Source organism: Lepidochelys kempii, chromosome 6, assembly GCF_965140285.1.
Source record: "Lepidochelys kempii isolate rLepKem1 chromosome 6, rLepKem1.hap1, whole genome shotgun sequence".
NCBI lineage: Eukaryota > Metazoa > Chordata > Testudines > Cheloniidae > Lepidochelys > Lepidochelys kempii.
In genome coordinates this window covers 93,183,667-93,208,414 of record NC_136385.1, presented here as the reverse complement: position 1 = coordinate 93,208,414, position 24,748 = coordinate 93,183,667, and the positions used below count along the sequence as shown (strand labels likewise).

At 46.2% G+C, this 24,748-nt stretch overlaps 2 protein-coding genes across 5 annotated transcripts in view; one reads left to right on the top strand and one right to left on the bottom strand.

Moving 5' to 3' along the window:
- Nucleotides 1-113: 113 nt before the first annotated feature.
- On the bottom strand, nt 114-14,024 carry GSTZ1 (glutathione S-transferase zeta 1). Of its 4 annotated transcripts, none has more exons than XM_073349283.2 (9): nt 13,612-14,024; nt 8,060-8,111; nt 6,983-7,050; nt 5,810-5,890; nt 5,143-5,268; nt 4,489-4,567; nt 3,867-3,919; nt 1,404-1,453; nt 114-548 (listed from the first exon to the last, which is right to left on the bottom strand). In XM_073349283.2, the coding sequence occupies exons 1-9, from the start codon at nt 13,663-13,665 to the stop codon at nt 422-424; spliced, it is 690 nt and encodes a 229-aa protein (XP_073205384.1). In that variant the 5' UTR covers nt 13,666-14,024; the 3' UTR covers nt 114-421. The 4 variants fall into 4 exon arrangements, with proteins under 4 accessions (XP_073205384.1, XP_073205385.1, XP_073205386.1 ...); XM_073349284.2 differs by lacking the exon at nt 13,612-14,024 and adding an exon at nt 12,139-12,442; XM_073349285.2 differs by lacking the exon at nt 13,612-14,024 and adding an exon at nt 8,529-9,584.
- Nucleotides 13,628-24,748, top strand: part of POMT2 (protein O-mannosyltransferase 2) — a 48,960-nt gene continuing 37,839 nt past the window's right edge. The window contains exons 1-5 of the mRNA XM_073349282.2: nt 13,628-14,010; nt 16,611-16,695; nt 17,995-18,099; nt 18,798-18,906; nt 19,917-20,025. Of these exons, the coding sequence (XP_073205383.1) occupies nt 13,664-14,010; nt 16,611-16,695; nt 17,995-18,099; nt 18,798-18,906; nt 19,917-20,025 (755 nt within the window). The 5' untranslated portion in view covers nt 13,628-13,663. The remainder of the gene's footprint in view (nt 14,011-16,610; nt 16,696-17,994; nt 18,100-18,797; nt 18,907-19,916; nt 20,026-24,748) is intronic.

Sequence of the window (24,748 nt, the reverse complement as noted above, 5' to 3'; positions counted from 1 at the left end):
TATGAACATTTCCTGTCAAAGGGTATTGCCCTCACCCTCCACAATAAAAGAGCTAAGATATCTTCAGCAAGCCCATTCCTGGGTCCAAAGCCACACAAATGCAGGGCTCAAGATAGCTATTGATGTTTCTCCTTTAATCTACTGCATGGTGAGACTGAAGGTAGTTAAACATTGATTGGGATAAGCATCACCTTTCCCTACCATACTCAGATCTGCAATGGGCCATGCACAGCTACTTTCAGAGTAAAGGGGCAGTGGTGCTTGCTCTCTTTCTTCTTTGCAGCTGGCAAGGATGCATCAGTGCTATGGGTGCCTGCTGGGCACTTGTGTGGCTTTCTTTTTCCGGCAGGGTGTGATCCGTTTCTCTGCCACCCCTGCCCTCATGCTTTAGAGAGGAACAGAGCCCGCTTGTAGGAAGGCCTTAGGCTCGCAGCTCTGCAGGGGTATCAGGCTGCCGGCATGGGTGGCTCACTTGGAATGCCTCTAGCTCCAGAAGGGCTTTATTGATTCTGGTTATCGTGGGGTATGGAGCCAGGTCCACTTTAAATCTACAAAGGGCAGAGAGATGCAGTCAGATACTCCCAGCTAGACAGTCCAGCAGCAAGCACTAAGGGGGAGTTCTACAGAATCCCTGCTCCACGGACCCAGGGCAACATGATCAGCACACAGCTCCAGAAAAGTCAAGCAGGGGAGAATCATCTGGCAGAGTGGGGCCTAGTCTGCACCAGGAAAAAAGGTGTGTTCTGATCATGTGTTAGCTAAGCTCATCCCTAGGATCTACCTTGGCCTGCTAATGTGTGAAAGCAGCCTTGTCTTCACTAGGATTTTACCTCCTGTGTGTTACATTGTGTTGGTTAGCATGTGGCAAGAAACATACCTTTTTTCCTAGAGTGGATGCCCGCACTGGTGTTACAGCCTCTCTCTCTCCCCCCCACCCCCCCCCCCCTTTTTTTTTTTTTTTTAAATAAGGTTGCCAGTCATTATGATATCCAAGTATCTTCTCTCTCCTAGAGTGTGCAACACTGCAGTTCTGGCTGCAAGAGGCCCTTTCAGTAAGGGCTTCTACTAGCCCTAAGAGGCTGTGTTTCCTATGCTTTCTGCATAGGTAGGGACACAGAATCTGGCCTGTCTAAGCTCATGTGAGGGTAGCTGCCAGTCTTGCTCTGGGGGTCTTAGGGAAGAAATCCCAGCTCCTCGTTTTTGTGAGCGCTCAAAAGATACAGGGGTTAGGAAATGGAAAAAATCATGGTGAGAAGAATACCCTGATGGCAATGTAAGCTGGGGGGTGGGGAGTGCTATCCTAATTGGCCTGAGCATCAGCAGGAGAGAGGTCAGACTTGGCCATCAACTGGGCCTCTCATGCAAGAAATGGAGTCTAATGGAGCTGACCAGCCGTCATTTACCTCTCAGCATTGTAAACCTGAGGGACCAAGCACAAGTCAGCTATGGAAACCTGCAATGGAGCAAAGAAAACTGGTCAAAGCAATTCAAAACCCACCCTACTGCCCTTTAGTGCACTGGCTGGAGCTACAGCTTGGCAGGCCTGTTTTTTCCCCAAAAGGCCCTTCTCAGCACTCACCCTGTTCTGTACAGTTCTGATGCTAGAGTGGGCCCTATGAAGAGCAGGAGGCTGCCTCCCAGTCCAGGTCCTTTCAGGGCCTGGAATCAACAGTGGGTGGTTGTTTCAATTGCAAACTACAGCTATCCCAAACCCAATCCATGCCAGTGCAGGAGAGGTGACCTGCTGACAGATGAAAATGATTGTACATGTTAATGTTCAGTGTTTACTTTCCACTGGCACCAGGTGTTACACAAAATGAAAGAAGAGGGGCCTGACTGGCTCAGGGGTGGGGGTGGGATACAAAGCTTTTCACCTCTAGGGCAGCTGCCCCAGGGTTATCTGGAACAGTAGTGACCATAAACTGTTACTTTCTGATGCCTTTTGGGGGCTTGTAGGCTCTCAGTCCACTTTCTACTGGGATGGGTGTTGCCATGTTGAAACGAAGCTTGTTTGCTCCTTCCACAATGGAGGGAGGGCAATTATTCTTTTACCAGCTTCCATGCAGCATGAAAGGGTCAAATTGGGAGCTCCAGGGCTGCACAGGTCTCTCTTTCTGCAAGCTGGCTCAGTTGCTGGGTGTGGGAACAATGCAGAATGGAACCCTGGGAATCACTTGCAGCTGCTTGCCGTTGGCCCCAGGAGAGCTGCATGATTATGCACCATGGAGACCAATTCATTAGTTCAGCCCTGCACCATGAGATTCCTAGGGCAACCCTGCCACTGTGCAAACAAATCCAGGTGCCCCTCCAAAGAGGGAGGAGACAGCCAGTTGGAGATGGAGAGTTGGATGTGTGATAAGTGAACCTCGCTTATTATTTGCATTGCAATAGCTCCAAGTGGAACCAACCAAGACCAAAGACCCATTGTGCTTGGCTGTATGTGTACACACACAGTTTAACAGACAGTCCCTGCACTACAGAGCTTACAACCTAAATAGGACAGACAAAGAGTGCGGGGAAAAGTACTACTATTTCCATTTTAGAGATGGAGAACTGAGGCATAGAGAGAGTAGTGATTTGCCCAGGGTCATTTAATGACACTGTGGCAGAGCAAGGAATTTACCCAGATTTCTTCATAGAAATATAGGACTAGAAGGGAGGCGAGGGGTCATCAAGTCCATCCCCCTGTACTGAGGCAGGAACAAGTGAACTTAACTATCCCTAACAGGTGTTTGTCTAGCCTGTTCTTAAAAACTCCAGTGATGGGGATTCCCCAGCCTCCCTTGGAAGCCTATTCCAGAACTTAACTACCCTTATAGTTTGAAAATTTCCCCTTATATCTAACCTAAATCTCCCTTGCTGCAGTTTAAGCCCATTACTTCTCATCCTACCTTCAGTGGACATTAAGAACAGCTTCTTTATTATGCCCTTAACGTAGCTGAAGATTTATCAGGTCCCAGTCCAGTACCTTAGCTACCAAACCAAGCTTCCTCCCATGGGTTAGTGGGGTGAAGCAACTGCAGGACTAGGACGTTAAGCTAAGGGATTGGGCAGCCACCTGAAGTCTCTCATACTTTCTGCTCTGGCTGGAAATGGTAGCAAAATGAGCTGTACTGGTTAGGCTGTTTGGTTTTCTTTAAAATGTTAGTGATAACTTGGTGCTGACGTGGCAGGGCTGGAGACTGAGCCCTGTGTCAATGGGCATCACCACAGCCACTGCTTGGACCAGGTGTGGCCACCTCAAAGGAGTTTTAGTCCTTAGACTTTAGTTGGCTGGTTTGTGCTGCAGATGCCTACCCACCAGTGACAGGACTGAGGTGTCACCAAGTCATTTCACGCAGGGGGCCATTAACCTGCTGGTGAATGAAAACAGCTGTGTTTCTATTGATAGGCTAGTTTGGATCCGAGGCCCATGAGATGAAAGACACTGTATCCTATTCCCCAATCTCCAGCCAATTCCCATTATCTTATCTAATCAGATAGATAGCATATGGACAGGGCCAAGCAAATGTCTCTTATAGCACATGGCTTTTTGCCATCCCCACAGAGCTGGGAAATGGAGAGCTGTCTTCCTCCTGTGTGAAATGCAATAACATGGCTACTCCCCAAAGGAGAAGGAGCTAGGGAAGGAGAGCAGGCAATGGGTTGAGTAGGATGCATGCAGCCCTGCTTTCTGTGATGAGGCCCAGGGAATGCTCTGTCTGCATATACCTCAAGCACAGGGTGTGGTTGTGCTGGGACTCCACAGCCTCTATGCCCAAAGCCTTTGACCTCCACCACTGTGTGGGAGATGTTTTAACCCAGTCCCAGATAAATGCTAGGCTGTCCGTGCCTTCTGCAAGCTGTGCTCTGTCTGATCTCCTTACCTCATCCCCAATGCAATAGCGCCCAGCTGTGTGCTGCAGGATCTGCTCCAGAGCTGCAGAAAGAGACAGTACACTGCGTCAGGAATCAGCAACTCCCACTTTCAGCAGTTTAAAGGGGTGTGCTGAAGAGCTAGATTGCCAGCAGCCTTTTGGATTGAGTGTTGTGCACCAAAGTACCCTGAGTTGGGCTAGAAGAAAGCAACCCAGGGCAGCACTTACAGGGAAGGAGACTCTCACTGGAGCTGAGGAAGGAGGGTGCTTTGGGACTCAGCCATTTTGGACCCAAGATGGTTTCAAAAGGACAAAATAGGCTTCCTATTCTTCCCCTCTGCCCCTTGCCTCCGCTGTTAGTGGCAGGGAGAGGGGCTTCCCCACACGAAGAGACTAAAGAGCAGAACTGGAAAGAAGAAGAACAGGAAGGTTCAGGATACAGGGGTATAAATTGGGTTAGATGGGCCCTTGGTCTGCTCCAGCATGGCAGCAGATGATACCAGACTAGATGATTTATTGTTCTGTTCCTGTGCAGTAGAAAGCAGGACTTTGGAGCAGATTGCCCAACAGACTGCTCATCCAGTGCTTTGTGCTATTTGCAGATGTGCTGATTAATTCAATGCAGACGTACCTTGGAAACCTCGTGCGATAGAGCCTTGAGCCCATTCCAGCTTCTTCTCTCCTCCCACTTGTTTCAGGAAACTCAGGTTCTGAGGAGGCCAAAGAGTCCCCAAATTAGCTTGATCCAGCAGGCTGAACCGTGCCACAGGTCATACACAAAACAGGGTCAGCTGGGCTTATACGGTGTCAGTCCCTAATCCCCAGTCCCAAACTCAGCCCTTTGGGTCACTCGAGGTTTCAGTCTCTGGATCACAGGCCCACACATCCCAGTTCTTTCTCAGAATTGCCCTTCTTACAAAACATCACACTTCTTTGCCTGGAGCTCTCTCTGCACCCTGCCAAGAGGCACTAACCCCTGCAACTGGAACCTGCTGCGCTGCTTGTAAATTCAGCTCTTCTTGAATAGAAGCCCTGGGAACCATGGATGTTTCTCAGGGTCAGAGCATGTGGTCTTTGCAGGAAGTGCCTTGCTGTTTTCAATCAGCAAAACAGGTAGATGCTGCTAACCATGCTGAGTCTGGATTCGATCCTATGCCAATGTCTGTGTGAGATCTGCCACTCTATTTCCCTTCAACAGAATGATACTGTCACAATGTTTGAGAGCCACAGACAGCTGCAAACCCAATCTGGAAGTCCCATCCGCCTGTTTGTGACAGGACAGTACCTGCAGGGGCTGAATGCCAGAAACAATGTGATCCGAAATCATCCGGGCTTGGGCTCTCTTCTTCAGATCTTGAGGCAGCAGCCTGGGGTTAGGCCGGGTCTCTTCCAGGTACTGAATTATGGCCAGCTGCAAGGAGACATGGGTAAGATACTGGAGGGCTGGGGAGGAGAGGCCAGCCCCATTGCATAGCAAAGGAGCAGGAGTTAAAGACAGATTTCCTGTCTGAGGTCTGGCCTCTTCTGATCAGAGGTTACCACCATGCCAAACAGTGTGCTTTTGTGATGTGGAAGAACTCCCTGAGGAACCTGGAGCCCTCCTGGCTCATCTCACAAGTGATCTCTCTCCCTGGCAGAAGCTACGGAAAGACAAATTACCCAGTAAAAGGTGGGATTCTGAGACAGCATCTGAACTGTGATCACTAATGTCAGGTGCCTTTGTGCCTGATACAGAGTAATCTCCCATCTGAAGAGGAAGACAACTTCCCCTGGCAGTCTCCCTGCAGGCGCTGCTTGGTATACGCTTCCCAGCGGGGACCATTTTCCTCATCACAGAATGATACCCTGTGCTCTCTAACTCAGAGACCAGGCACTCTGTAGGGGCAAAGTCCTCCCTCTGGGCAGCAGGACACAGTAAATGATTAATGGGCAGAGCTGGCTGGGCTACTCACCGACTGAGACAAGGTGACGCCATCGATTTTCAGGGCTGGGACCTGCTGCATTGGATTTACTACCTGGAATTCAGTAGAAAACTGGAGAGAAGACACTGGGATTACTATACTATAGCCAAGAAGAGCCAAGTATTCCTCTCTGAAAGGGAAAGCCTCAAGGGTCTCACAGCTCTGTATATTATCTCTCCATGTCCGATTGTTTGGTGGGAGCTACCCTGTCTCCCAATTCCCCTGCTTGCAAATGGATTTGCAGTCTTGCTCTCTCTGATACTGCTGAAACCCTGAGGCTTCTCCACTATGTTTTCTCCTTGGCTCCTTCCTTTGCTTCAGGCCTAATGGTCCTGGTACATTATGACTCTCCTTTGGGCACCAGGAGGCACTCCTGTTGGGGCCTAGGGGTCACTCCACGTGCATTACCCCCACATTATCCATTGATCCAAGTGACAAGGCAAGATCCATCCCTGATCCCCCGCAGCCGTGCAATTGCACTATCCTTATTCTTGGCTTGGCCATGTTGTCATATGCAGATTTCTGCCTCAGTGGTGCTACAGGGCTACTGTGCCCCAGGCAGTCACTCCCTACAATGTGGTTCAGGCATCTCCGGGACAAATGCCTCCATTTTCTGGTGCCACCCATCCACAACCCAGGACTATACTTGGAAATCGCAGCACTTGATGATGAGCTTGGTTCCCCCATGCCAATTGAAGGCAGAGAGCCTCCCTGCAGCCTCCTGGATAATGTCACAGACATTAGAGAGGGAAGGAAACTATTAGGTCTTATGCAATCTCTCTCGTCCTCCTTCCTGGAGGCTAAGGCAGGACGGTGAGCTTCCCTAGCATGCTGTCCAGTTCTAGTTTTAAGTCCCCCAAGCAATAGTGCTAATGCCCCTTCCCATGGAGAGACAACTCTATGGCCTGATACATGTGAGTTTCAGGACATTTTCTTGATCTCAGCCTATACTTAAGGGAGTTGGGGATGCTGAAGAGGTCAGAGGCTACAGTTAGCTATGGAAAAAAGTCTGAAGTGAGCTATTGGACAGCTCTTTTTACAGCAGGCAACATATATCCCATTTCCTTTGCCCTCTGATAATCCTGGGCTGCCAAATTTCTAGTGATGCCTAGGCTTAGCCTGTGTGCCAGCTTAGGGAGAGGCTGACTGTAGTTGCCCTCTTACCTGCTGTCCTCCATCCTTCAGGAGGTTCACTGGTTCCTGATCATAGGCGATTCCCTTCAGAGCCAGTGCTAGAGGAACACAACATATAGATTGAGAGGCAGAGAGAGCTAAAAAGCTAGGTTCCAAGGAAAATGGGCTCATAAAGTTTTAAAATCTCAATTGAAGAGTATTTAAAAACAAAACAAGAAACCCCTTTCCCTTCAGAATGGTTGTTTTAGATCTGCTATGGAAGACAGTGGCTCTGTCATACAGTGCCCCCTAGTACTTTGCTGGGGCACGGAGGTCAGTACTAACATCCTATTGAATAACCCCCATTATGCCCTGCATTAAAGCACCTTGGGGTGTAGGGTCAGTGGTAGCTCACAAGGGAGATTGCTCTGTGTCACCCATGTAACTTCTGGCAAAACCTTGTTTTAACTTGTCCCCATCCAAGTGATGAGCAGGCCCCACCCTGCTTAACTTGCAGGATCAGATAAGATCACACACTTTGAGGCGGTATCACTGCAAGCACAGAACACGGAGCCTCTTTAAAGAATGTGGGAATCTGGATTACATTAGCTTTATGAAGGAAATATGTCCCTCTAACTAGCTCCAGAGAGCGTCTGAAAATAAAAAAGGAACTACTGAGGGCAGGGGGAGTCACCCAGAGCCCACTACTGAGAGTCCAGGGCTGAGAAGAAAGGACAGCAGAGATCCCCCCTTATACTACCAAAGGTGGGCAGATGGTTAAAAGTTTGTAACAAACACACACCAATATTCCTTCAGCCCCAGTAAGTATCTGGTCTGTCCATGGTCACTGGAGTTTCAACTGGGTACATGAAATGGTTATTCTCTTGATCCCCTACTAGCCTTCCCCTTCGCCAAATGCAAATTGATTCTGGTGTTTGCTCTCTCCTCCCGCTGGAAAAGTGGAGGAAACCGTCACTGTCTTTTCAGTTGCATGTCTGCTGATCTCTCTCTCTCTCTCACTCACTCAGTGGGTCACTGATTAGTTTGGTTAGTGAAGGGAATTAGTGTTCAAGAAAGGTGGTGGGTTGACAGTGCCAGAGCAAAGAAGTAGTAAACACCAGATCTTACCAATTCTCACTCTCCAGGAGCAGGAACTTCGGAAATAACTATAAAGAACTGGCTGAGGGGAGAGAGAGGAGAGTGGATTACATGATGGTAATGGTAGCAGTTTCTCAGCTAGAGGGAAGCATTTTTCCTCTGCTCCTTTGAAAATTTGACCAAGTTTGATGCATTTCAACAAGGATACAAGTCAGGTGAGTTTGGGCCCTTCAAAACATCTTTGTCACTTTCAGATGTGGGCTTCTTTATCATGACATTGATTTTTAAAGTAAAATTCCCTTTTGTGTACAATGAGAAGCTCCATTTGAAACCTCAGTGGCATGGGCCAGCCCTTTGAGCCATTCACCGACATGCATGTTTTCAATATGGAACAGAAGTTACTCATCCAAGCAAGTACTGAGTGCAGGGAAGCTAATCTCCAGTTTAACTATGGAACCAAGAAAGCTCCCACAGCTGCTTTAAACCCGTTGGATCTCACCTTTCCAGAGGAATCCATGGTCTGTGTGTGCAGTTCACTCCAAAGAGTGAAAGCCACATGACCCTGCCTTCTCTTTTCACTCAGCTGGGGTGGGGGAAGGCTCGGTCCCTACAGCCAATGAGAAAAGTGCCAGAATCCAAATTCTTAATAGCTTCCTGTGTTCAGAAGTTTCAGCAACAGGAGCTGGCAGGATTCAGTTCTGTTGTGAGTGAATACCCTGTACTAGCCACACCTATAATTCTCTTTAGGTTGCTATATTGAGCCCATCACTGTGATATCTGGCTTTTGTCACGATGGGTAAAATATTTATAGAGACTTTTGGGTTGCTGGAAGCTGCCAGTGCAGAAATACAACTCGGTGGGATAATAAAAGGAGAGCAGGTTCTAAAAACAGAGTTTCTGTTATCACAAAGATGCCAGCTCCTCCAAGCAGGGACTGTCTTTGTGTAAAACTTGGAATACACTGTGTATAACATGTAACAAAGGTTCCTCCTCTGTACACATGGCTTGTTTGTATTTCTTATTAACGAATAACAAACCTCTAGCTCCTGCCTTTGGAGGACGCCAAAGCACTTCAAAAATGTTAATAAATTAACTCTCGTATGCCACCCCTTCTCCCCCCCCCCAAAAAAAATGCAGTGTCATGATATCCTCATTTTACAGAGGGGAACACTATCAGAGAGAGAAAGTGATTTGTCCATTGACTCGTGTGACAATGGCAGAACCAGAACTAAAATCCAGGAGTCCTGAGTTCCAGTCCTGTATCTAAGTACTAAATTATTTTCATAGCTAAATATTAGATTAATTTAAACTGTTTACAGAATGTAAATGTTTGACTGAATTATCCCAGCCAAAGTTCACCAGAGGAATGGTTGGTAGGAGGGCAGGGAAGGAAGGAATGCTGCAATGTTGCCAGCTCTTGGGATTTTCCTGTGACATTCATGCTGTTTGGTGATTTTTCACAAAGCCTCAGCTCCTGGAGTCATTAGATTATGTGAAAATCTCAGCTTTCATTTAAAAAAATAGTAACTTTCTAGCTGTCATGATTGCAGATCAAAACTGGAAACCACAAACTCTAAGGAATCAAAAACCAGAAGGCAAAGAAAAAGCATCCAAAATGTATTAATTTTGTTCATCTTTCTTTGGGATCTTGCTCAGAATTTTTGAACACTTGGAGTTGGCAATATCTTCCCTTTGCTTCTCTGTTCCCTGGCTGTAACCTCCCATTCAAGGAAGACATTTTCCTGCTTGCTCTCTCTCTCTCTCTCTCTCTCTCTCTCTGTTTCTGCAGTATGCCTGATCATTTGCTAACTGAGTGTCATGCATGTAAATTGTGTCATGCTGATGACCTTGCTCTTTAGTTTCAAGGCCCCTGGGGATGAGGGGAAAGCATCACATTTACTTTACAACTTGGGACCCTTTGGCACTTGAGCCAGTGCCAGCTCAAGTTAACACTGCCTTCCAGAGATGTGAAAAGGCCCAAAAAGTGGTGGTGAAGAGAAGATCCGGGGCAGTAAGTCCTCCCAGTCACATGCTGGGTGTGCAGAAGTGCGATCAGATTCCAAAGAAGATTCATGACCCTAAGAACATTAGAACAGCCATACTGGGTCAAGCCAAAAGTCCATCTAGCCCAGTATCCTGTCTTCCAACAGTAGCCAATGCTAGGTGCACCAGAGGTAATAAACAAAACAGGTAATTATCCACTGATCCATCCCCAGCTTCTGGCAAACAGAGGTTAGGGACACCATCCCTGTCCATCCTGACTAATAGCCATTGATGGACCTATCCTCCATGAATATATCTAGTTCTTTTTTGAACCCTGTTACAGCCTTGGCCTTCACAACATCCTCTGGCAAAGAGTTCCACAGGTTGACTGTGAGTTATGTGAAGAAATACTTCCTCTTGCTTATTTTAAATCTGCTGCCTATTAATTTCATTTGTCCCTAGTTCTTCCTTATTTACTTTCTCCACACCAGTCATGAATTTATAGACCTCTATCATATCCTCCCTTAGTCATCTCTTTTCCAAGCTGAAAAGTCCCAATCATATTACTCTCTCCTCATGAAGAGTCCTAAACTCCTTCACTGAGAAGAACCATTGACTGTTGTTTCTATTCACATCTCATTCTTTAGTGAGGAGGTTGGGAGTAGTATGGATAAAGAACAGAGCAGCTGACGGAGTCAGGACTCCTGTGTTCTATGCTTGGCTCTGCTTGTGATGTTGCAGTACATGACCCAGGACATAACCTCTATGTGTGAAATGGGGGATGAGAACTCTTACTTAACTAGGAGGCTGTGAGGCTTAATGCACTGATGGCTGTAAAATGCTTAGAGAGCATCAGCTGGAAGGAGTGATCCTGGTGACACTTATACCTCGGAGCTCATTTCACTGGCTAATAACCTGACTCTTCCCCCCTAACTTTGCTCAGCTGAGGATCACACTGACAGCTGGGGGCAGTTGAAGGCTACATCCTACATGGCTTAAAATGGATCATATTGCAGTAGCTTACATCTTTAATAGGGGCATACAGCCCACACAGCATATAGGTTCAATTATACAGCAATACTTCTTGAGGCTCAGCGGGAACTTCTTGGCTCAACATGGAGCACCATGGGCAGCATGTCCCTGTAACCCTGTTTCCTCCAAGTGTCACTTCTTCCCAGGCTCTCACTGATACCTATATGTCTCAGGCTGTATCAGCCCGACCAGGCTCTTTGCATCCTGGCCATCTGTTGATTCTGACCGCAACATTATAACAGCCCTGTGGGCATTACCTGCCTCAAGACAGCAGCCCAGACAACAATGGATAACATAGGACTAGAAATGGAAAAAGCGGTCCTGTGAGGTATGCCCAAGGGTTAGAAACCCAGCTGAAACTCTCCACCTGTATTTTGTTAATTATCATTTATCAGCTCATAACCCAAAATCACTCCGCTCTTAACCACCCAATACATGTGCAGAGGGTTCCACTACTATAGGTTGTGGGAGACTAATATACCATATATTGTAATTTATGATGGTTCTAGTTCATTTGCTGCACATGCTGTTTAAACTCTGATCCAAATTCCTTGCCTTCCCCACAAACACACATGCCGTCTGGGGGGATGCCTCTTGTTAGATGTTGAAAGCCGATCTGATCACTTACAAAATTTTCTGTGTTCTGCAGCTGTCCTTATACTAAGCAGTTTATTTCTTTCCTGGAGACATCTATGTGGAGGCACCAGATACTAACTTAGGTCTCAATCCTTCAAGTTGTTCTACCTGGGCAAAGCCCAAGTGCAGTCAGTGTGGCTCTGTACAGGCATAGGGGTCTGCCTGTATGTGGGATATTGCAGGACTCAGGGTTTAAACTGAATCCACGGATTACTTACATCTGATCAAGGGGCCACAATTTCAACCCATCTTCCATAAAACATGTGGGGTTGAGGGTAGCTACATCCCTATTTGAAAAAGCACAGTCTGCACTTCAGATGCTTCTGAATTAACCTTAAGATCCTCCAGCTGAAGCTGCATTATCTGTAGGAGAAGTAAGAGCTTCTCTTTATGCAGCCAGAGTGAAAGAAAAAGCCCCACTTCTGCTCTCTGTCTCTGGGCCCTGTAGCAGTAAATACCTTCACTAAGGCAGCACTCATCTTGCACTTTCAGCACCGCTCTGTTCTGTCTCTCCGCCTCTGAATGAACAGAAGTCACACAGATGCTAACATTGCACTGGCTGACACAGCCTCCTTCACGTGCTCTCTATAGGTCTGTTACTGCTGCCAGTCTCATTCACATGAGGCCCCAGCCATGCTGCCAGTTGCTGGGATTCTGGGAGTAGTAGTTCTAGCTGCTTTTCCAGGTCTTAAAGCATCTCAATTGGCTAGTTTATGCCCAAAGTTTAGATTTTTGTAAGGAGGAAAAGATTTTTTAAATCCTCATATTAACTGAAATGTTTTAATATTATTTTCTAAAATTTCAGTGAAGAATTTGAATTTAAACATCCCCCCCCCAAAGTAATTGCAATGCAGAGAGTGCAGCATACAGGTAAAGAACCAGAAAGTGAACCTGGCTAGCAATAAAATTGAATCTGATCAATTAAGCACCATTGTATAGGCATGACAAATATTGCAAGTGCTGTGTGTGCCCAGCAGATGTGTGTGTGAGCAGTGGAAGGGCAGTCACTGGGTGTGTCTGTCAGTGAATGGGGATGGGCAATGGATGTGCGCACACTGTGTGCACACCAGATGTGTGTGGTGGGTGGGGTCTGTCAGTGAATGGGGGCGGGCACTAGGTGTGGGCATGATGTACATGAGCTGTGGCTGTTTGTAGACAGCGCAGTCACTGTGTGTATGTGTGGTCTGTCAGTGAATGGCAGGCAGTGGGTGTGCACAGTGGGTGGGCAGGGGAGTCATTGGGTGGTCTGTCAGTAAATGGGGGCAGTGGGTATGCGCGGTGAGGGGCAGGGCAGTCATTGGGTGTGTGCGGGGGAGTCTGTCAGTTAATGGGTGTGGGGGGGAGTCACTGATGGGCAGTCACTGGATGTGGGAGTCTGTCAGTGAATGTGGGAGTGATTGGTAGGCAGGGCAGTCACGGGATGTCTGTGGAGTTCTGTCAGTGAATGGGGAATGGCAGTCACAGGGTGTCTGTCAGTGAAGGGGGCAGGGCAGTGCTGGGGTGTCTGGGGGTCTGTCAGTGAATGGGAAGTGGAGAGGCAGGGCAGTCATGGTTTGTCTATCTGTGAATGCGGGGGGGCGGGCAGTTCAGTCACAGGGTGTCTGTCAGTGAAGGGGGAGTGGTGGGCAGGGCAGTCACGGGATGTCTGTCTGTGAAGGGGAGGCAGGCAGGGCAATCTCGGGGTGTCTGAATGGGAGGGTGGGCAGGGCAGTCACGGGATGTCTGTCAGTGAATGGGGGAGGTGGGCACGTAGGGCAGTCTTGGGATGTCTAGAGGTGTCTGTCGGTGAAGGGGGGGGCGGGGTCAGGCAGGGCAATCTCGGGGTGCCGGCTGGGCGCGCGGGGAGGTGACGGGTCCCCGCCGTTTCCTTTCACGCTGCGCAGGGCGCGCTCTGTGGCATTTCCGACCCGGCTCTCGCTTGAACCTGCCACCTGAGCCGCGGTGACGCTTCGGCCCCCGGCGCGGGGAACTACATCTCCCACCATGCCCGGCGAGGGAACCAGCCTCCGCTTCCCGCCATGCTCTGCGGCCCGGACTCCCTTTCCCTTGGTGCTGTGCGCGGTGGTGCCCGGCCGCCGGCGCCTCCCTCGTGTCGGAGCGCGGATGACGCTGGCGGCGGGGTGCTGCCAGCCCGAGTCGGGCCCGCGCTGCGGGGGGCTCCGGCAGCGGCGACCCCGCAGGCCGGCGGGCGAGCCGAGCCGTCCCTCTCCCCCTCCGCGGGCCTGGGCTCCCCTGGAAGCTCCAGGCGGGGTCTGGGCCCCGCTGGCCTTCGTCACCCTCCTCAGCTTCGCCTCCCGCTTCCACCGCCTGTCCGAGCCGCCGCACGTCTGGTGAGGGGCCGCGACGCTATGGCAACGGGGGTGGGGCTGGCGGTCAGGCCGCGGGGGCGGGGGCGGGGCTTCTTTGCGGGAGGGTCCGAGTGGTGGGTTTCGCTGGCGCTAGCCCGCGTGGCCAGGTGGGGGTTTGGTGAGGCGCTCGCGGCCCGGCTGGGGCTGGGGCTGCTTTCTCTACCGCCCCCCACCCCGCCCCGATTGCGCCTAAGCACGGCAGCGATCCGCGGGCCGCGACAGGCGCCTGCCCGTGGCTGGTTGGGCCCTGGGGGTGGGGCAGGGGATGTGAGGGGCTGACAGTCGTCACGTAGCGGTTCAACATCCCGCAGCTGGTCAAGCCCCATTGCGTCGCTGACTGAGGATGTGAGCCCGGCGGGGTGGGGAGGGATCACGTGGAGGTTATGGGCAGCAGGGACGCTTCCAGGTTCGGGGTGCTCAGGGCCGGATTTACACCTTAAATGTCCCTAGGCGCTGCATCTTCAGCACTCCTTCGGCCTATAGATGAACTTTGTGTTTTCCGTAAAACAAATAAACGTTTAACCCACCCTTTACTTTTAGGTGCCCCTGGAATGCCAGCCCCCCTAGGCACGTGTCTTGTGTGCCTAATTGGAAATCCGGCCCTGGGGATGCGGGTGTGGGGGTTATAGCTGAAGGGGTCAAGACAAGGGGGGCGTGACAGAGAGGAAATTTAGCCAGCAAATTATAGTAAGCTTGGTGAATGAGGCAGCTGTAGTGAGGAGCTGGGAAAGGAGGCTCCTACCATCTCCTATAGTGGGAGGCTTTTGAAGGCTCTCCTGTCCACACTGGCTCTGGAATAATTGTCTGGAAAGAGCCATTCTCCATCATTCTGTTTAGTCCCTGTGGAGACTGACTGAAGCACTTGTGCGTGTGGATGCCAAGTGCACTTCAATCGACGGGGAATAAATATTACATAACACGGTAAATTGCGCTAGTGTAGACAAGGCCAAAGTGCTGTATGAACATGAAGCTAGGCCATGTTCCTGGTGATTAACTGTTTAGTTAGTTTATTATTTTGATGTAAAGACAAAAACATAAAAGAATAACTCTCTTGGACTCTAGATGCTTTTCCTATTAATAAAAACTAAAATTATAATACCTAGCTCTTATATAGTGCTTTTAATCAGTAGATCTTAAAGCACATTACAAGTGGGGATCATTATCCCCATTTTACAGATGGAGAAACTGAGGCAGCACATTTTCATGCATATGCTAATCACTAGTAAACAAATATATTATAAATCAAAATTTCTCACCCTTCACATTTCCCTTCAAAATTACTGTTCCTAGTCACCTCATCCGTCCCCATATGCCTGCTCTTACAGGCTTTACATAAGAACGGCCATACTGGGTCAGACCAAAGGTTCAGCTAGCCCAGTATCCTGTTTTCCAACAGTGGCCAATGCGAGGTGCCCTAGAGGGAAAGAACAGAACAGGTAATCATCAAGCGATCCATCTCTTGTTGCCTATTCCCAGCTTCTGGAAAACAGACTAGGGCCATCTCTGCCCATCCTGGCAATAGCCATTGATGGACCTGTCCTCCATGAATTTATCTAGTTCTTTTTTGAACCCTTATAGTCTTGGCCTTCACAACATCCTCTGGCAAGGAGTTCCACAGGTCGACTGTGTGTTGTGTGAAAAATACTTCCTTTTTTGTTTGTTTTAAACCTGCTGCCTATTAATTTCATTTGCTGACCCCTAGATCATGTGTTATGAGAAGGAATAAATAACACTTCCTAATTTACTTTCTCCACACCCATCATGATTTTATAGACCTCTGTCATATCCCCCTTTAGTCATCTCTTTTCCAAGCTGAAAAGTCCCAGTCTTATTAATCTCTCCTCATATGGAAGCAGTTCCATACCCTTTATAATTTTTGTTGCATACCCCCCCCCCCTTTTTTGTTGCCCTTTTCCAGTTTTAATATATCTTTTTTGAGATGGGGCGACCACATCTGCACGCAGTATTCAAGATGTGGGCGTACCATGACAATATGATAGTTTCTGTATTATTATCCCTTTCTTCCTGATTCCCAACATTCTGTTTGCTTTTTTGACTGCCACTGCACATTGAGTGGATGTTTTCAGAGAACTATCCATGACTCCAAGATCTCTTTCTTGAGTGGTAACAGCTAATTTTGACCCCATCATTTTATTTGTATAGTGGGAATTATGTTTTCAAATGTGCATTACTTTTGCCATGCCAAAAATGTTCTCTATTATATACTGAGCAGGCTCCAATTTAACCCTCAGTATGGTACAGGGAGAGAAGTGTATCTTAGGTAAGCAGCTCCCAGGCCATTAGGGTTTAGGGAACAAAACTAACACCTTTAAATTGGACTTGGCAGCCAGTGTAGGTTCTGGAGCATTGGTTTATTCATGGAGAGATACCCTGATTAATAAGGAGTCTAACCCATTTTCCATTAGCTCCAGCTTCCTAATGGATTTAACATGTAATCCCACGTAGACTATTATGCACTTGTCCAGTCTAAAAGTGGCAAAAGCTAGTCATTAGCAAAATAGACCTCTATGGATGTTTGATTATTTCCAGTTCCTGAGTACATTTATCTTTTCTTTTTTTAGTTGGGATGAAACTCATTTTGGGAAGATGGGAAGTTACTACATTAACCGGACCTTCTTCTTTGACGTCCACCCACCGCTGGGGAAGGTGAACAGCTCTCATCAGTTCTTACATATATTTTAGGAGCCAGTGGAATCCCCCTGATCATTGGAATAGTCCAACCAAAGCCTAGTCCATTCTTCTGGTCAAAATGTGGGATGAGCACCAGGGTTTTCTGGATGCCCCTTCCTCGCTACTGTTGTCATCTGTTTGTTGTCTCGCTGGGAGGCCATGACATGTGGCCCCCTTTTGAGGCCGCACTCTTTGTCTTTTCTCTTCCATGGAAAATACTCAAAATATGGGAAAGTAAAGGGTGTGATTAATGCTGGATGTTGAAAAGGTCTGGCTGAAAAGGAGAGAATGGTTGATCATAAAACATGCGTAAGTTCTTCTAGGGGAAATGAAGGGGCCTCTTTGTGGGAAGTTATAGATCCAGGGAGCTAAGCAGTTCATGCTAGCAGGAATGTGAACTAAGAGCTCTGTAAATCAGTGAACAATACTGTTTTCTCAAAATAACATTTGAAAACAGCAGATTCTGAGCCAATCAGATTTCTAAACCAGTTGAACATATCCAAGTCTATCACCTTGTTTATAAAATGTCCCTTAAGAAGAGAATTTTGTGTTGGTTGAGGAGGATTGCAACTGTGTGGGTATCTGGTATAAGAGAATAGGTTTGTTACTGCACTGTAGTCAAACACTTTATTAAAGGCAAGAACACATTTCAGGGAGTCCTCAGTGGTGCCCATGACAGCAATGCACATAATCGGGATGGACTATAGCCAGATAAGATGCAGCTCTACCAACATTTGGGTCCTTTCTGAAAATGCGATTCTTGTCAGTTTCACTTTTTTCCTGCAGGCTGCTGAATAGCTTCAGTGAAAGGGACCAGCATCTTGTTAATTTCACTCTATTGCAGCTTGATAAAGCTACCAGCAGCAACAAAGTCCCTGGAGTTGTCTGCAAGTTCAGGAAAATTTTGCTTCTGTGGCTACATTTGGGTCCTGTTTGGAGGGTTTTCTCTGCTACCATAAGTACTACACTTTTTTTTTTTAAATTAAATCTTAGAAATTTGTTGGCTTATGTCCCCATACTCACCTGGGAGAGTTTCCCACTTGCCAGTGGTAAGGAGGTGAGTGAATTTTGCAAATCCAGCAGATCTGTTTGTATAGTTGCAGTATGAATCTTGTACGCAAACTCCTTTTTCATGTTTGACAGAGTGTCTCAGTAGTAACTGGATATTTTTGATGGTTGGATGTGGGATGCTGTGAGCATCTTTCCTGCAGCTGGAGTGGATTCCACTGACTGTGAGATTGTTTCCCTGACCAGTTTGCCCCTTTTCCTCCCCAGATGCTGATAGGACTTGCTGGGTACCTGAGCGGATATGATGGCACATTTCCTTTCCAAAAGCCAGGGGACAGATATGAGCATCATAACTACATAGGAATGAGAGGGGTAAGAATGCACATGCCAGTGCTTAACCATCCACTCACAAATCAATGAAGGAAAGCAGAACTATCCTCTGGAGAAGATGGGTGTTTCCCTTCCTCTCCTTGGCTCCTTCAGTATAGCCTGTTACTTCTCTTCAGATTTTGAAGAGGCTGGATTTTTATGACGTATACTAAATTCTTTCATCCCTACCTCATCCACCCAGATGAGCTGGTACTGGGATTTTTGAAACTGGAGCAGACACTAACATTCTTCTTTATCTGGCTCTGTCTTTTATGGCAAGCAGGCCTCTGAAATAACCTGTTGGATGTTAAGGTGATGTTAAGGTGGTTTGAAGAAGCTAATTGAAAGATGTTTCTGGAAATTACTTATATGGTCTGGAAAGAAACAATTATGGGTCCAATTTGACAATTATATGGTCTGGAAAGAAACAAGAAACAGATCCTTGTTACATACATGTGTAGACATGCTGCATAAACAACTGAAATTCTTCAAACTAAGTTTTCATTAGTTTGGCCTCTGCCTGAGGATCCTCGGTGAGACAGACTTGGGCACCACCAGCCAGTTGTTGTTACTTGCAGGAGCATCCATTGTTTGAATGTGTTTGAGGATGGAAGGAAGGAAGGAGGGTATGTGGGATCTGTATACACATTCATCTTGTGAAGAGATTGTCATACTCCTCTGTTTCCATTCTTTTCCTGCAGTTCTGTGCATTTCTAGGCTCATGCCTAGTTCCCTTCTCCTACCTCACAGTGCTGGAGCTGTCCAAGTCACTGTCTGCAGCATTACTTGCAGCCTCCATCCTGATTTTTGGTAAGCATTTCTAGCATCCTCATGGGAAATCTTATCTGTTTGGCATGTGGATGAAGGAGGGTCAGTAATGGAGGCCAGCCTCAGGGCAGATTAACTGTGCAGAGATTTTTCTCTCTGGTCTCATCACCTGCCAAAGAAGAAGTCACTGATGAGAAAGGATAGACACTGCCTCACTTCTGAGAGCTGAATAATTGCAGTCTGTATAGTGCTTTTTATTCATAAGGCTCCCAAAGCATTTTATAATCTGATTTAGTTTATAGGTATTTTTGTGGTACTCATTGCTATGCTATTGGAATACATTTAAATGCAAGAATTTTAAAAACAGCATGAAAGATGTATAGATAGAGATAATTTTGCCCACTACTGAAATACAGCCGCCTCTGGTATGGGATATAGCAGCTGTTTAATAGTGCACAACAATGCTAAATAAGACTTCAGGGTAGTAAATTGATAAAGGTTCTGTGTATAATTGAAAATTATACAGAAGGGTTTAGATAGGCAGAATAGAATTACCTGAGTTAGGGATGGGCCATTAAACACACAGACTCTCAAAAAGCATCACAGGGTTTTTAATGTCCCCTAGTCAAAGCTGCTGCTTTTTCTTTTCTTTTCTTTTCTTTTTTTTTGTATAATCTGAAAAATAGCCTTTTCAATGCCACAGCATCTCCTGGCACCATGCTGGTGCATGAGTTCACTGCTGACTTAGTGAGAAAATGACTGCTTACTGTGTCATTCCCAGCTCCCATTTGCTCAAAGAATTAGGAACTGAGAACGTAATCTGTGTTTGCTGCATGGCAATTTAGAGCTCTGCTGCTGTGCCATCTGAAAATAACATTTCAAAGTTTCTTACTACGGTAAGAGTTGAGACATGCTGATCTGTTTCTAGTCCCAACGTTGCCCATGCTGTCTCTTGACTAAGATGTGAGGAAACTGGCTTGCTACAGACACTGCTGCAGGATTGCTTTGAAACTGAGACAGCTCTTAGTATAGTTGTGTGTCTTATTTTCCAGATACAGGCTGCATTACTCTGTCCCAGTACATCCTGCTTGATCCCATTCTGATGTTCTTTCTTATGGGAGCTGTGTTGAGTATGGTCAAGTATAACTCCTGTGCAGATAGGTAAGATGGTGATAACTTTTTATTATGCCATAGGTATATGAGCCTTCATGCATGTACAGGGAGACAATATGATGGTGGGACTGGGTGATAACTAAGAGGAGGCTACTCTAGAAGGTTTGGGGGAGATGGAAGGAGAAGAGGGAGGGCATTTGACTCCTGGAAGAAGCAGGAAGAGACTATTGTGAACATGGGGGCTTTCTGAGAGTCATAGATGTGTAGGATGGGGAGGGACCTTGATAGGTCATCTAGTCCAATCCCCTTCACTGATGCAGGACTAAGTAATATTGACCATCCCTGACAGGTGTTTGTCTAACCTGTTCTTACACACCTCCAATGATGGAGAATCTATAACCTCCCTAGGCAATTTGTTCCAATGCTTAACTACCTTTACAATTAGGAAGTTTTTCCTGAAGTCCAACCTAAATCTCCCTTGCTGCGATTTAAGCCCATTACTTTTTGTCCTGTTCTTGGTGAATAAGGAGAACACTTTATCACCCTCCTTATGACATTCTTTATGTACTTGAAGATTGTTACCATGTCCCCCTCTGTCTTCTCTTCTCCAGGCTAAAGAAACCAAATTTTTTTAATCTTTCCTCATGGGTCATGTTTTCTAAATCTTTTATTGTTTTTATTGCTCTCCTCTGGACTTTGTCCGGTTTGTCCACATCTTTCCTGAAGTGTTGTGCCCAGATGAGGGCCTTGTGAGTGCTGCATAGAATGGAATAATTACTTCTAGTGTCTTGCTTACCACACTCCTGCTAATACATCCAAGAATAATGTTCGCTTTTTTACAACAGTATTGCATTGTTGACTCATATTTAGTTTGTGATCCACTATACCCTCCCCCCAGAATTTTTTTTGCAGTACTGCTTCCTAGGCAGTCATTTCCCATTTTGTATTTGTGCAGTTATTACTTCCTGCGTGTAATACTTTGCATTTGGCCTTCCTGAATTTCATCCTATTTATTTCAGACCATTTCTCCAATTTGTCAAAATCATTTTGAATTCTAGTCCTTTCCTTCAAAGCACTTGCAACCTCTCCCGGCTGAGTATCATTGTCAGTTTTTATCAGTGTGCTCTCTATGCCATTATCCAAATCATTTATGAAGTTATTGAATCGAACCAGATCCAGGACCGATCCCTGCGGATCCCCACTTGATATTCCCAGTGAGCTTGACTATTACCCATTTGATAACTACTCTGGATATGGTTTTCCAACCAGTTGTTCACCCATCTTATAGTAGATTGGTCTAGGCTATATTTTCCTAGTTTGCTTATGAGAAGGTCATGTGAGACAGTATCAGAAGACTTACTAAAGTCAAGATATATTGCAAGTACTGCATCCCCCCCATCCACAATGTTTGTTATCCTGTCGAAGAAGGATGTTAGGTGATTTGACAGGATTTGTTCTCAGCAAATCCATGCTGACTGTTAATTATTGCCTTACCTTCTAAGTGCTTACAAACTGATTATGTGTTCCATTATCTTTCCAGTACTGAAGTTAAGATGACTGGTCTGTAAATCCCTAGGTTATCCTTATTTCCCTTTTTATAAATAGGTACTATATTTGCCCTTTTCCAGTCCTCTGGGATCTCTCCCATCCTTCACATGTTCTCAAAGATAATCGCCAATGGCTGACACATCTCTTCAGCCCGTTCTTTAAGCATTCTAGGATGCATTTCACCATGCCCTGACAACTTGAAGACATCTAACTTGTCTAAGTAATTCTTAACTTGTTCTTTCCCTATATTAGCCTCAGATCCTACCCTGTTTACCCTGATGTTCACTGTGTTAGTCATCTGATCACTGCTAAACTGCTGAAAACTGAAACAAAAGGGCATTTAACACTTCAGCCATAGCTGTGTTTTCTATTAGTCTTTCCTTCCTCATTGAGTAAAGGGCTTATGCTGTCCTTGGTTTTCCTCTTGCTTCTAATGTATTTGTAAAATGTTTTCTTGCTGCCCTTTCTGTCCCTAGCTAGTTTAACCTCATTTTGTGCCTTGGCCTTTCTAATTTTGTCCCTGCATTCTTGTGTTGGTTTTTTTTAATCTGATCTAGTTTCCACTTTTTGTATGATTCTTTTTTGAGTTTTAGGTTGTTGAAGATCTCCTGGGTAAGACAGGGTGGTCTCTTATCATATTTTCCATTTTTCCTACACATTGGGATAGTTTGCTCTTGTGCCCTTAGTAGTGTCTCTTTAAAAGACTGCCAACTCTTCTGAAATCTTTTTTCCCCTTAGACTTGCTTCCTATAGTATGTAAAAAGAAAAGGAGTAATAGCTTATCTAAAGTGATCATCAGGTGGGGGGGATGTGAGAAAACCTGGATTTGTGCTGGAAATGGCCCACCTTAATTATGCACATTGTAGGGAGAATGGTCACTTTGGATGAGCTATTACCAGCAGGATAGTGAGTCTGTGTGTGTGGTTTTTGGGAGGGGGGTGAGGGCGTGAGAGAACCTGGATTTGTGCAGGAAATGGCCCAACTTTATTATCATGCACATTGTGTAAAGAGTTGTCACTTTGGATGGGCTATCACCAGCAGGAGAGTGAATTTGTGTGGGGGGGTGGAGGGTGAGAAAACCTGGATTTGTGCTGGAAATGGCCCACCTGATGATCACTTTAGATAAGCTATTACCAGCAGGACAGTGGGGTGGGAGGAGGTATTTTTTCATATTCTCTGTGTATAAATAAAGTCTGCTGCAGTTTCCACGGCATGCATCTGATGAAGTGAGCTGTAGCTCACGAAAGCTCATGCTCAAATAAATTGGTTAGTCTCTAAGGTGCCACAAGTACTCCTTTTCTTTTTGCGAATACAGACTAACACGGCTGTTACTCTGAAACCTATAGTATGTAACTATCTCAGTTTGCTTAAATCTGCCTTCTTGAAGTCCATTGTCTTTATTCTGCTATTTCCCCTCCTACCATTCCTTAGAATCATGAACTCTGTCATTTCATGATCACTTTCATACAAGCTGCCTTCTACCGTCTCAAATTCTGTTTGTCAGAATCAAATCTAGAGCAGCCCCTCTCCTAGTTGCTTTCTCCACCTTATGTAATAAAAAGTTGTCTCCAATGCATTTCAAGAACTTGTTGGATAATCTGTGTCCTACTGTATTATTTTCCCAGCAGATTTCTGTATAATTGAAGTCTCGCATCACCACCAAGTCCTATGCTTTGGATGATTTTGTTAGTTGTTTAAAACAAGCCTCATCCATCTCTTCTTACTGGAGAGGTGGTCTATAGTAGACCCCCTACCATGACATCACTCTTGTTTTTTACCCTTTTATCCTTACTCAGAGACTTTCAACAGATCTGCATCCCACTTCTATCTCAAGCTCAGTGCATGTGTATACATCTTTGATATACAAGGCAACATCTCCCTTTTCCCCCTGCCTATCCTGAGCAAGCAGTACCCTTCTATACTATTATTCCAGTCATATGAATTTTCCTACCAAGTCTCTGTGATGCCAGTTATGTTGTAATTGATTATTCCCTAGTACTTCTAGTTTTTCCTGTTCATTCTCCATACCTTGCATTAGTATACAGACATCTAAGATGTTCATTATATTTCCCCTCTATTGTCCCTCTTTTCTCTCCTTTGTCCCTGCTATGATTTCCCATGTTTCTTCCAGATTCTTACCCTTCTCCCAGGTCTCCATATTCTGGACTTGCATGTAGGCTTTTGTGTCCTGTCCCTGTTGAACCTAGTTTAAAGCCCACCTCACTAGATTTGCCAGTCTGTATCCAAAGATACTCTTCCCCTTCCTTGACAGGTGGACCGAATTTCTTCTCAGCAGTCCTTCTCAGAACAGCAGTCCATGGTCGAGGGAGATGAAGCCCTCCTGCAACACAATCCTCTTCTTCGCATGGCTGTGTGGAAAGGGGTTAGGGCTGGGAGAGACATAGGGAGAGAGGATTGAGTAGAGAATAGGGTATGAAAGCTAGTGTGAGAGGAAGCATTCACCGAGATATTGATGGTATGGAACTATGCAAGAGCCTTGAAGGTAAAGACAAGAAACTTGAACTTCCTGTGACAACAAGGGAAGCCAGTGGAGGGCATGATGTGGTCAGAGCAGTAGAATAGTACCATTTTACCATCTGCTTTTCCCTTAATGGTAAGACTTTTGTATGTCCTCTTGCCCCAATTTCTAGGGCCCAATTCCTTTGTTTCCAGGCCAGGGGAGCTCTACTTTTTCATAACGATGAGCCCATGAATATTTATAAAATAGTCTAATTTGTTGGGCTTCAAGGATTGGTATCCTATCATTTTGGAAGTGTTTACATGAGATTTCTGAATGAAGCAGGAATGTGCTCCAGGCTAGTTACTCTATGCATGTCCAAGAAGCATGATCCTGCTTACAGAGCGTTTGGGGATCCTGAAGAGTTTATGTAAGGTGGAGCCACATAGGGCATCTTCCCCACAATGGAACCAAAATCCGATGATGTGATAACTAAGTAAGCTTTACCCATTTGTGGTCTGTAACATTGCGTGAAATGTGCTGTAGAATTGACTGTGCAAGTCTCAGTGTGACTGACTACAGCAGACATGGCTAGTGTGGCCCATCTAAAGTCATGCAATGCTGCCTGCAGCCATCCTCATTTACAACACGGAGCATGTAACCAGTAAACTACAAACTCCTAGTGTACTGTGCTCCATCTGATCAGCTCAAGATGCAGTATTCTGTCCTATGATCTGTAATTTTCATTGGTTGTCTCTTTGTTCA